The 12722-nt window shown below is 41.8% G+C and overlaps 1 protein-coding gene across 3 annotated transcripts in view; it reads right to left on the bottom strand.

The window, feature by feature from the left end:
- The window catches only part of rasgrp3 (RAS guanyl releasing protein 3 (calcium and DAG-regulated)), a 146313-nt gene that overhangs the window by 87039 nt on the left and 46552 nt on the right, over nt 1-12722 (bottom strand). For all 3 annotated transcript variants that reach the window (XM_069930943.1, XM_069930941.1, XM_069930940.1), the window contains 3 exons: nt 6702-6833; nt 5274-5424; nt 3692-3865 (listed from right to left, as the gene is read on the bottom strand). In XM_069930943.1, coding sequence (XP_069787044.1) covers nt 3692-3865; nt 5274-5424; nt 6702-6833 — 457 coding nt within the window. The remainder of the gene's footprint in view (nt 1-3691; nt 3866-5273; nt 5425-6701; nt 6834-12722) is intronic.

The following is a 12722-nucleotide window of genomic DNA, read 5'->3' on the forward strand; positions in this document are numbered from 1 at the left end:
CCAAGCAAGGAACAGCAGACGAGAGGCAGGAGCGAGTCCAGCGACAGATAATGCTTCTACCACCAGAGGTGGGGCTCCGAGGCCTGCCGATGCCAGTCCCCCTGTGAGTTCCAGGGAAACCACAAGGCCAGCCGTTGCTGATGGCCACAACGGCTGGCCACCAAGAGAGCCTCCTGTACGTCTGGGACTGCCTGCCTGGCAGACTTTTCCTGGTGGATATAGGAGCAGAGGTCAGCGTGATACCCCAGACAGGGTTGGAGACTAGGCACAGGCTAGCTGGTCCCAAGTTGAGGGCTGCCAACAACAGCAGTATACAGACCTATGGCACTCGTAGGGCCGAACTGCAGTTTGGGGGAAGTCACTTTTCATGGGAATTCACGCTGGCCGTAGTGGAACAACCACTCTTTGGAACAGATTTCCTGCGAGCCCACAGCCTCCTAGTGGACCTTAAGGGTAAGCGACTAGTCCACACCGAGACCTACCAGATCATCGCACTGAGAGGCGCTAGGTTTCCAGGAATGCACCTAGACTTCGTTCACAGTTTGGAGGATGAGTTCTCCAAGGTGCTAGCAGGATTCCCGGAAATCCTTTCTCCACAGTTCACAGTGGAGATGCTTCAACATGGCATCAGACATCGTATCCTGACCACGAGCCTACCTCTCCACGCAAGGGTGAAATGACTTCCCCCAGAGAAGCTCTGACTGGCCAAGGAGGAGCTCAGCAAGCTCGAGGAGTTGGGTGTTGTTCAATGGTCAGACAGCCCATGGGCCTCACCCCTGCACATGGTGCCTAAAGCAACTAGGGGCTGGAGACCATGTGGCGACTATCGCCAGCTCAACGAAGCCACCAACCCGGACCGTTACCCTGTGCCACACATCCAGGATTTTGTGGCAAACCTGCACGGGGCAACAATATTCTCAAAAATGGACGTCGTGTGAGGATATCACCAGATCACAGTGCATCCTGATGACATTCCTAAGATGACCATCATCACTCCATTTGGGCTGTTCGAGTTCCTGAGGATGCCATTCAGGCTCAAAAATGCGGCACAGACATTTCAGCGACTGATGAATGCAGTGGGCCAAGACCTGGACAGCACTTTTGTCTACCTCAACGATATCCTTGTGGCAAGTAGAACCCAAGAGAAATAGCTTCAGCACCTCCGAAATCTTTGTAGTCGTCTGCAGGAGATCGGCCTCACCATCAGCCTGGCCAAATGGCAGTTTGGCCTGAGCACCATCGACTTCCTGGGCCACAGAATTACAAAGGACGGGGCCACACCACTGCCCAACAAGGTAGAGGCCATCCGCAGCTTCCCGAAGCTAAGTCCAACCAAAGGTCTGCAGGAGTTCATGGGGATGATAAACTTTTATTGCGGGTTTATCTCAGCAGCTGCTCGAGTGATGCGCCCTCTTTTCATCCTGATGTCCGGCAAGGAGAAGGACTTGACCTGGGACGATGAATCCGCACTTGAGTTTGCGGAAACCAAAGAAGCCCTGGCCAAAGCTGCATTCCTGACCCACCCCAGACCAGATGTACCCACAGCCCTCACAGTCGATGCCTCATGAACAGCGATTGGTGGAGTCCTGGAGCAGCAGATAGAAGGAAGTTGGTACCCACTAGCTTTCCTCAGCAAACATCTGCAGCCCCCTGAACTAAAGTACAGTGATTTCAATAGAGATCTGCTGGCACTGTACTTAGCCATCCACCACTTCCGATACTTTCTTGAGGGAAGGGCTTTCACAGCTTTCATGGACCACAAACCATTGACTTTTGCCCTGGCTAAAATCTCCAATCCTTGGTCAGCCCACCAACAGAGACACTTGTCTTACATCTCGGAGTACACCACCGATGTCAAACACATCTCGGCAAAGACAATGTGGTCGTGAACGCCTTGTCAAGACACAGCATCCACTCCCTGGTCAACGGTCTGGACTTCACAGCACTGGCAAAGGCACAGCAGCAGGATGACGAGATCCCGCAGTACAGGATCGCTGTCACAGGCCTTCGGCTTCAGGACATTCCAGTCGGCACAAGTACTACCAACCTCCAGTGTGACTGGACATCAGGCAGGTTTGACCTATTGTCCCAACAGCATGGAGGCGATGAGTTTTTGACTCCATCCATGGTTTGGCACACCCATCCATCAGGACTACAGTCTAGCTGGTGGCCAGCAAGTACATGTGGCATGGATTGCAGAAACAAGTCCAGGTGTGGACCAAGGTGTGTACACAGTGCCAAACAGCCAAAGTGCAGTGACACACCAAGGTCCCCCCACAGCCTTTCAAGCCAACGGAACACAGGTTTGACCACATTCATGTGGACATAATGGGATCCTTGTCAGTCTTTCAGGGTTTCCACTACCTGTTCATAGTGGTCAACCCCCTGGCCGACACATCCACCAGGTCCTGTGCCAAAGCACTCCTCTCATCCTGGATTGCAAGATTCGGACTGCCACAGCACATCACTTCTGACTGAGGTGCACAGTTCACCTCCAGTTTGTGGACCGACATTGCCAATCTGTGGGGCGCTCAGCTGCAACATATGACAGCATACCACCCGTAAGCCAATGGCATGTTGGAGCATTTCCACAGGCACCTCAAGACTGCCCTCATGACCAGACTCAAGGGCCCCAAGTGGGTGGATGAACTGCCATGGACACTACTGGGCATCCAAACAGCACCGAAAGAAACCTCCACACATCCTCCGCTGAACTCGTCTACAGAGCCCCACTCATGGTTCCCAGGGGATTTTTTTCCACAGGCCTGAGGACAGCAGGAAGAGACAACCACCTTTCTGGACAGGCTGCACGAAAAGGTCAGTAACCTGGCTCTGATCCCACCCTCCAGACACAGACAAGCCAAGTCCAACATCCCCAAAGAACTCAAGGAATGTGAGTACGTGTTTGTATGCAGAGGACCCCACCATTCACTACTGCAGAAGCCATACGAAGGTCCCATTCAAGTAATCTGGAACAACGGAGCCATCTTTAAGCTGGACATCAGTGGTAAACCAAAGGTCTTCACTACAGATAGACTCAAGCCTGCCCACACAAACTCAGCAGAACCCGTGGAGACACCAACACCTCAACGCAGAGGCAGACTACAAAAGACTTTGGGGATTATACCTACAGACACTATAGACTGGGGGGGGGGTTCATGTGGCGGCCCGGAATTGCAGCGATCGGGCCAGCACATCGCGCGGCAGCAGATGCAGACAGAGATCGCTAAAGCAATTCCCTGGACAACAAACCGGCGGGGGTAGAAGCTGGGGAAGCATCAGACCAACAGCCCCAAGCTGCCCCACTCAATCAGTAAAAACAGCGGGAACTGGAACAGAATAAAAGAAGCCTTTCCAGCCCTAATAAAGGAGTGAAATTAACCTGCCATTTCCATGTGACAATTTAACCTGTGTGTGTTTCTTTGTAGTGGTCAGCTACAACAGTTTTCCTAAGGTAGGAAACATTTCCGTCCCACATCCTTCTGGAGGTCATTTATCCCATTGAGTCGTGCCAGCTCTCAAACAGCATAATTTCAAGATAATCGCCCTGTCTTGATTGTTCTGTAGCTCTGTCATCCCAAATGTTTGAAAAATTGGTCTGTTGTTTCTGAAATGTATCACACACACACACAACATGCTATGGAATCTACCCCACCAAAAAAACCACAAGCATTTTTATCACCTTACTCACCTGAGCCACGTTAATGAACTTGGTGATGACTTCTGCCCTTTGCACTGGGGTCTGCTTGCTAAGAACCATTAACTGGAGCCATTGGGATATGCCATTGAAGAGAGCAATGGATCTCTCGAGGGTTGGATTATCCATAAGGCTGCGATGCGTGACATAACTCAGATAATCTGTAAACTGGAGAAAACCATTTCAAAAATTAATTAAAAATCAGAAGTCATATAAATTCTTGGTTCAATTTTGTTAAAGAAATGACTGCAGGTGGCTCAAACAACTACCAGAGTCCTAGAGGGTGCCATACGTAAAAAAATATGAGAATGGCTGCTCTAAAGCAGCATCACTCGCCCTCACAGTAACACATGGAAATTAATTCTGGCTCTGATAGGAATGAAGCCTCTCAGAGCAGCTCACCCACTGACCTCCTTATGGAGAAGCACCCTGACTCCATAAGCACCCACGAGACTACACTGTTCTCTATAAATTGGTGGGGGACAGTGCTGCTGCCTCCAAGCTCATGTGATCTGGGTTTCATCCCGACCTTCAGTGTGGAGTTTTCACCCTCTCTGCATGACTGTTAGGCTTTCCTCCAAGGAGCTCAGGTTTCTTCCCCAAAGTTAATAGATTCACCAGGATGTTTCCAAGTCTGGGGGTAGGAATAATAAGGAGAGGCCAGATGGGCTGGGAATTTTCTCCCTGGAGTGAAGGAAGATGAAAGGATCCTTACACAGCTTTATAAAATGGTAAAGGGCATAGATTTGGTAAGTAATCATCGCTCTTTTCCCCAGCATCGGGGAATATAAAACTCAAGGGTATAGATTCCCTGTTAGTAGGAGAAAATTTAACAGGTCCCAAGTGAGCACTTCCTTCACACAGATGGTGGTGGATACATTGAACAAGCTTCCAGTGGAAGTGGTAATGGTGGGAACAATTGCAACATTGGGTGGAAATGCTCAGAAGGGTATGGTCTGAACACCAGTCAGCATGAACAAGTTGGGCCGAAGCGCCTACAACTATGACTCTATTACTTGGTTAATTTATAATGCCCTGGCTCTGTAGATCAGTAACAGAATCCAAGGGTAGGATTGATGGCAATGCAGGGGGGGTAAAATAGGTTAAGATAGACCTAATATGGAAATGCTTGACGGCATAGACTCGATGGGCTGAAGGACCAGTTTCCAAACTGCATCTCTCTATGACTATGACTGTTCATTGAGATGTTGATACGGTCCCACCATTCAATGCCCATTTATCCTTTAGTAGCCTGTTCCAGAGCAGACAGAGAGATAGAATATCCATCGACCTCATTCATTTCCCATCATTTTGAGTGGCTTTGAAGTGAAGCTATGATCCTTGAACTCCAGCTGATAGTAGATAATGTGGTTCAAATCTCCAGCTAAAGAGAACCATCCTTTCAATGACCTAAACCTTTGGAGAATTACCATAGGCCCTATTGTACAAGGGGCAAGAGACTGCAAGGGGAATGTTTGCGAGGTAGGGGAGGCGGGGGGAGCAACGAATATGAAATTTGATATATGTGACAATTTAATGTAGCGAAACCACCTGCAACAAGAAGGAAATCACTGACCGATATTCGCCGGAAGGATTTATATTCCAGGAAGGTCAGGTGCTCTGCCAATTCCAGTGGCTCCAAATGATCGAACAACAGAGATGCTTTCCCCTTCTTCTTGGAGACTTTCTTGCGCTGAGTTACACGCCTCATCCAGTCGTAGGAAGGACTAATTGAAAAAGTAATAATGGAGCCAATGAGTCAGAAACGTGCCTTTCACATGGAATTTTATATGACTAAAGGAGTGATACTTTTTTGACCGATTACTTCAATCACTCTAACTTCCATTACCATTCACTTCCAACACCTGAACATTGATAGCAACAGAATTTTGCCAAAACAGCAGAGAACCTTTCAGCCAAAGATACAGATTTTTCTTTTTGTTTAGTCATTGTTGTCATCAAGGGACATATTTAAATTTAGATGTGCTACATGTCCTTCCAGCCCACGAGTGCAAATACACCCAATTAACTGACAATCCCCTTTTGCAGGTGGGAGAAACCAGAGCACCTGGAGGAAACTCACACAGACATGGGGAGAACATACAATCTCCTTACAGACAGTGGCGGATATGAACCCGGGTTGTAAGAGCGTTGCCCGAACCGTTATGCGAACCCTTCTTAATACAAGTCCCAAAATTATAATTGAAATGATCAATCAGGTGTGAGTGAAACAAAAATTCAGCTCTCCATCCAGCCCACACCATCAACAGGTGTCCGTAGTCAGTCGCACCAGCCAGTGCCATCAATCTGGGTCGTGGGGTAGTCGCACAGTGGAAAGAGTTGTCGCACAACACCAGCCTGTCACTTCAATATCGCCTTCAGTCAATGCCACTCATCAGTGCCACTGCTCAGTGGCATCAGTAAGTGCCATTGATGCAGACAATGTCAAGTCAATGCCATCAAAAACCCATAGAACGGTAGGACCTTCTAGTCTGTGCTGAACCATTTTTTTTTGCCTAGTCCCACTGACTCAGTCCATAGCTTTCCATACATCTCCCATCCATGTACCTGTCCAAATTTGTCTTAAATGTTAAAATCGAGCCCATATTTGCCATCTCGGCCATCAATCAATGGCATCGGTTAGCAGTGCCGTATATCAATGCGAACAGTAACCCTTCATTGGCCGTTACACAAACTGAACCAGTTCGTGCCAGCAGTTATTACCACCAGTTGTTGCCATCCATCAGTGCCACCAATAATATATCAGTACCATAGGCCAATGCTGCTTCTATCATCAGTCAATGCTACCTGTCAGTCAATAGCACCAGTCACTGCCATGAATCGATGCTAGGAAGCAAGTCAATTCTTTTAGTGAGTCATTGACATTGTCACCCATCAATCACAATCAATCACCCATCAGTCACTGGTGTCCCAGCCAATGTCTCAAGTCCACTGCTGATTCTTAAAGTCTACTTCAGTTCCCATCATAGAAGAGTTCTCTTACATGCTGGAGATGTCGATGAGTTTACTGTGTTCTTCATATCCTAGCTGGCTAGCCACTTCCTGAAACTGCTCTGTCAGATGAACCAAACCGAGGTCCAAGTTAAACTCAGCAGGGAACTCGGAGATCCAGTACCTGTACACGTACATGCATAAAGAAAGGGATGTAAAGCTTCCTGTTTGACAAGAGAATGCATTGCACAAAACATCAATGCTAGAGCACAGTACAGGGCCTTCATCCCACAATGTTGTGCCAAACTATAAATACCTACCCCCCAAAAAATCTAAAGGTAAAGGTTCCATTATTGTCACATAATACTGCATTTGGAATGTAACATACATGAAATTCTTTAACTTTGTCTACTGTAAGGAAGACAGAGAATTGCTCCTTTGTCCAGCAGCCCTCACAGATATGAGGCCCCAGCGAGGAACGAACTCATGATCCCTGGTTTACAAGACTAGTGCTCTAACACAACCTCACAACCATCAAACCCGTAACCCTCTATTTTCTTTCAAGCATGTGCTTGTCTAAGTGTCTCTTAAATCCCCCCTGTTGTTTCAGCCTCCACCACCGCCCCTGGCAATGCATTCCAGGCACCCTCAACTCTCTGTGTAACCATATGGGCTTCTGACAGACACTTCTGGTCACCTCATTACCAGAAAGATGTGGAAACCATAGAAAGGGTGCAGCGAAGATTTACAAGGTTGTTGGCTGGTTTAGGGAGCATGTCTTACGAAAAAAAAACAGATGGAGTGAACTCAGTTTTCTCTCCTTGGAGCGGCTGAGGATGAGAGGTGACCTGATAGAGGTGTTTAAGATGATGAGAGACGTTGATTGTGTCGATAGTCAGAGGCTTTTTTCCCCAGGGCTGAAATGGTTGCCACAAGAGAACACGAGTTTGAAGGTGCTGGGGAGTAGGTACAGAGGAGATGTCAGGGGTAAGTTTTTTTAAATGCTGACAGTGATGTGTCCTCCTGCATTCCCATTAACTAGATCTAGTAGAAAGGGTTGTCCATCATTTCTGGCTCTTTTCATTTTTAGCTATTTGACAGAACCAGCAAGATCACTGGAAAAATTGCACTCTAAACTGGAAGATTATGGGAAGGTATCAGGATACAAATAAAATTGGGACAAGAGCAAAATAATGCCTCTTACGGGAGGGGATTACAGTCATTATCAACGAAATAGTCAATTCAAATAGGATAAAATATTTAGGGATTAAAATTATTAATAATTTGCAAGATTTATATAAATTATGTCCCCCTGTTGAGGGAAATCAAAGAGGATTTCAGCAGAAGGATGGCTCTGCCAATTGCGTTAGTCGGCAGAGCTTATGGTATGAAAATGAATGTGTTGCCAAGACTTCAGCATCTCTTCCAAACACTCCCCATATCATTACGCCAGAGAATTTTTCAGGATCTAAGTAAGTTCTTCTGGAGTGGTAAGGTGGCAAGAGTATCCATTGAGAAATTAACATGGGAATGTGCCCTGAGATGATTACAGCTCCCAGTTTAAATTAAAAATATTACTGGGAAGCCAGTCGGTTTATTGCTTCTCTCTTTGAGGGGGAAGATAGACCATCCTGGGCACAAATTGAGCTACATAAGTGGGTGAGAGGATAGCAGGAGATTTTATTTATAAATGGGATGCTAAATTGGTTTTGGAATAAGAGAAGCCCTACTATTAAAACATGTAATTAATGTTTGGTATAAAATAAATCAGAAGATTGGAATTAAGGTGGGGGTTATCACCAAAAACACCCCTAACTCAAAATAGATTAATACCATCAATACTGGATAAAAAAGATCCTGGACACCTGGTTTCAGAAAGGGATCAGGTGTATTCAGGACTGTTATGAGCAGGAAAACTTATGTCATTCAATCTGTTAAAAAATGTATATGGCTTGTTAAATAATTATTTTCTCTGCTATCTACACGTGAGATTTTATTTAAGGGACAAATTAGATCTGTCAATGGCTTTACTGAAGTGCAGCGATTTGGAGACTGATACAAAATTTATTTCAGCAGTGGATTTCCTATTTCAAGCAAAAATTTGTGTAAGGGGGTTACATAAGTCAAAACAGAGATGGGAATCAGACTTGGACATAATAATTGGATAAAAGTGCTGGTTCGATCTATGTCGAGAGAGTATGACAAATACAGTTAATGTTATAAACTGGCACAATATAATTTATTGCATCAGTTAAATCTTGCTGCAAAAATTAAATAGACTTAAATCAGAAATTTCCGACCAATGTTTTAGATGCGGCACAGCGGCGGGAACCTTTCTACATTCAACCTGGTCATGTTCCAATGTGTGGTCCTTCTGTATAGATCTGGAGAATTTTCTAGAACAAATTATAGGAAAACATTTTCCACAAAACCCAGACTTGTTTTTACTGGGAAACATCGTGGGTATAACTATGTTAGGTAAATTCTAAATGAGGCTGTCCAAATTTCAAACACAATTTGTAAAGATCGCATTGGCAGTAGCCAATGTCTAGCGTTACCTGGAAGTCTGATCCCATCTAGGAACGGCATGATGCCAAGAAGACAAATTATTAGTTTTACATATAAACTTATTATTTTGAAGTTAATAAATTTGAAATGGAAATAGAAATTTTAGAAAAAAGATTTACAATAGAATTCAACAGAGACTAAAAAGGTACATTAGATTAATAAGAAATTACAGTATAATTCATTACAAACATAAATTTGAGAAATTGTTAAAGAGAACTAAACAAAGATATTATTAATTAGGGGAAAGGGCCCACAAGATTTTAGCTTGGCAATTAAAGATGGAACAGGTTTCAAGAACAATAAATGCCATTAGAAAGGATTCAAAGATTACATATAAACCTCAAGAGATAAATGATGTGTTTAGGGAATTTTATGTGTAATTATATACTTCTGAATTAGAAAAAAATGAAGTTAAAATTGATAATTTTTTATCTGGCCTTCAATTACCTTCTTTAAGTAACTGGGAAATTAATGAATTGGAAGCATCTTCTACTTGTAGAGAAATTATAGAAGCACTCCAATCTATGCCTAACAGAAAGTCTCCAGGTGAAGATGGATTTACATCTGAGTTTTATGAAAAATGTCAAGATTTATTAATGCCTTAGGGTGAAATTGGCTGCGATATTGGAATTTTGTCCCCATCAGTTTGTATTTAAATGGAATACTGTTTTATTACAGAAATATAATGCACCAATTTTGAAACATTTATTAGAAATTTGGACTAAAAGGAATTTATTAATAGGATCAAAAGGTAGTTTATCAATTCAAACCCCAATGTATCAAAATAAATTGATTCTTTTTTCATTGAATAATTGAGTTTTAGAAGATTGGTGATTTAAAAAATTGCAGGATTGTATTGAAGAAGGTAAATTTTTATCATTTAATCATCTTAAGGAGAAATTTGGGATTTCAGATAATTCTCTGTTTGTTTATTACTGAATTAGAGCATTAGTGAAAGATAATTTTGTTTGAGAAATGAAAATTTCTAAGTTAACTAAATTTGAATTTATGGTTTCATATTTTTCAGATAAGGGTTTTATATCAGAGATGTATGCATTATTAAAAGATACAATGGTTAAAAAAGTTTTCGATACATCTAGGATTAAATGGGAGCATGATTTAAGTTGTGAGATTAGGAAAATATGTGTTATGATGGGTTAACTAAATTAATTAATGTAAGATACGGTATAGTTAATTATAATTTTTTGCATCAGTTATATTTAACCCCTGAAAAATTGAAAAAAATATGGATTTAGTCATTCAGATCTGTGTTTTAGGTGCGGATTATGTGTTGGAACATTTATACCTTCTGTTTGGTTTTGTGATAAAGTTCAACCTTTCTGGTTTAAAATTAGGATTTTTTTTCAAAATTTGTTTAAAATTCAATTTCCTTTAGATCCAATTTTTTTTTTTGTTAGGCTATTTTATTCCGTTAGTGGACTTGGGGTTGGATAAGTTTCAGAGAGCGTTTATTCGTCTAACATTGACAGTTGCTCGTAATGTATTGCCAGGTCTTGGAAAGATGAAGTGGAGTTAAATCTAATTCGATGGCATCATGAGTTGAAGTCATTAATAGTTTTAATAGTTTAAATAGATAATTTAAGGCCCAGAAGGTGGATGGTGCATACCTGACAACCTCTTATTTTTTTTCTTTCTTTTTCATCTAGTCTTGACCTATCTTGTTTTCTTGCTCTCTGTTCTTTTTCTATTTTCTTACTCTTTCTCAGAGGGAGGAGAGAGGAGGAGCAGGGGAGGGGGGAGGCATGGTTAATTTTAGGTTAGTCATTATAGGGAGAAAATAACATACAATTTACATAATAATTGTTAAGATCTGGACACATATGAAGAATATGAATTTAGTAATATTGTAAATTACTGTATGTTTTTGTTTATTTTTAATGCTTCCCTTGAGGGGGGAGGGGATGGGTTTGTTTTATTGTTTTATTAATATTAGATTAATTATTCTGTAATAGTCTATTTATTCTTATTAAAAAATTACTAAATAAAGTTTTTTAGAAAAGATTTATTAATGCCTTTATTAATGGAAATATTGGAACAAGTAATGGAGGGTCATTCTTTGCCGGATTCTTTTATTCAGTCAATTATTACAGTTATTCTTAAGAAAGATAGAGTTCCTTTGAAAACTGGATCTTATAGAACTATTTCTTGGTAAAATGTTGATTATAAAATTGTAACAAAGGTTCTAGCAAATAGATTGGCAAAATACTTACCAGCTTTGATTCACTTAGACCAAGCTGGATTTATTAAAAATTGTTATTCTGCAGATAATATTGTAAAATTGATTTATTTGATCCATATTTCTCAGGAGAAATCTATCCTACCAATGGTTATATCATTAGATGCTGAAAAGGCATTTGACAGAGTAGAATGGAGTTTTTTTATTTAAAGTATTGGAAAAATTTAAGTTTCGACCAATATTTATTGGTTGGATTAAGGCTTTATATAAATATCCTATTGCCAGAGTTGTGACGAATGGACAAACATCCTTGCCATTTACATTGAGGAGAGGCTGTTCTTTGTCACCAGCACGTTTTGCATTACTTGAACCTTTGGCTCAATTGATAATTTACGTGATCATTTTTTTTTCATTGGAAAATTTGGAGCTCTTATTTGGATTATATGGTTTTAAAATTTTGAATTCTCCAACCATGCTGAAGTGGTGTTGCTCTAATCCATGGAAATTAATTATGTTATTGTGGTTTATATCTCCTATCTTTCTTTTTTTCTTTGGGTTTAAGTTAGTTGATTAGGAGAGGTTTGGGAGAAGGGTATAGGGGATAGGGTGGGGGTGGGAGGGTTGGAATGGGAGGAAGGTGGGTAGGAGGGGGTGTAATGTGTTTATATATCATGTATTTTTTATTGATTATATATATTACTTGTCTTTTGATCATATGTATCATGGTTTTAATAGTTTAAATAGATAATTTAAGGCCCAGAAGGTGGATGGTGCATACCTGACAACCTCTTATTTTTTTCTTTCTTTTTCATCTAGTCTTGACCTATCTTGTTTTCTTGCTCTCTGTTCTTTTTCTATTTTCTTACTTTTTCTCAGAGGGAGGGGAGAGGAGGAGCATGGGAAGGGGGGAGGCATGGTTAATTTTAGGTTAGACATGCAATAGCTATGTATACTTCTAATTTTTGTTGGAAACCTATTTTGTCATTTGCACTGTTTGACTTGAAAATTCATAAATAAAATATAAAATTAAGAGGTGGGTGCATAAAATATGCTGCAGTGGAGGCGGATAGGATAGGGTCCCTCACGAGACGTTTGGATAAGTACATGAAGCTTCATGTAAAGCTTAGAAAAATAGAGGGAGAGCCTAGTAATTTCTAAGGTAGGGATATATTTGGCACAACTTTGCGGGCTGAAGGGCCTATATTGCGCTGTTCGTTTTCTATGTTTCTATATCTGATGAATTTGATGAGGGATTTTTATGTCAATTTTTCCCAACTTCTTCAGATGTTGAGAATGATGTCAAGATCT

Source organism: Narcine bancroftii, chromosome 4, assembly GCF_036971445.1.
Source record: "Narcine bancroftii isolate sNarBan1 chromosome 4, sNarBan1.hap1, whole genome shotgun sequence".
NCBI classification, from domain to species: Eukaryota; Metazoa; Chordata; class Chondrichthyes; order Torpediniformes; family Narcinidae; genus Narcine; species Narcine bancroftii.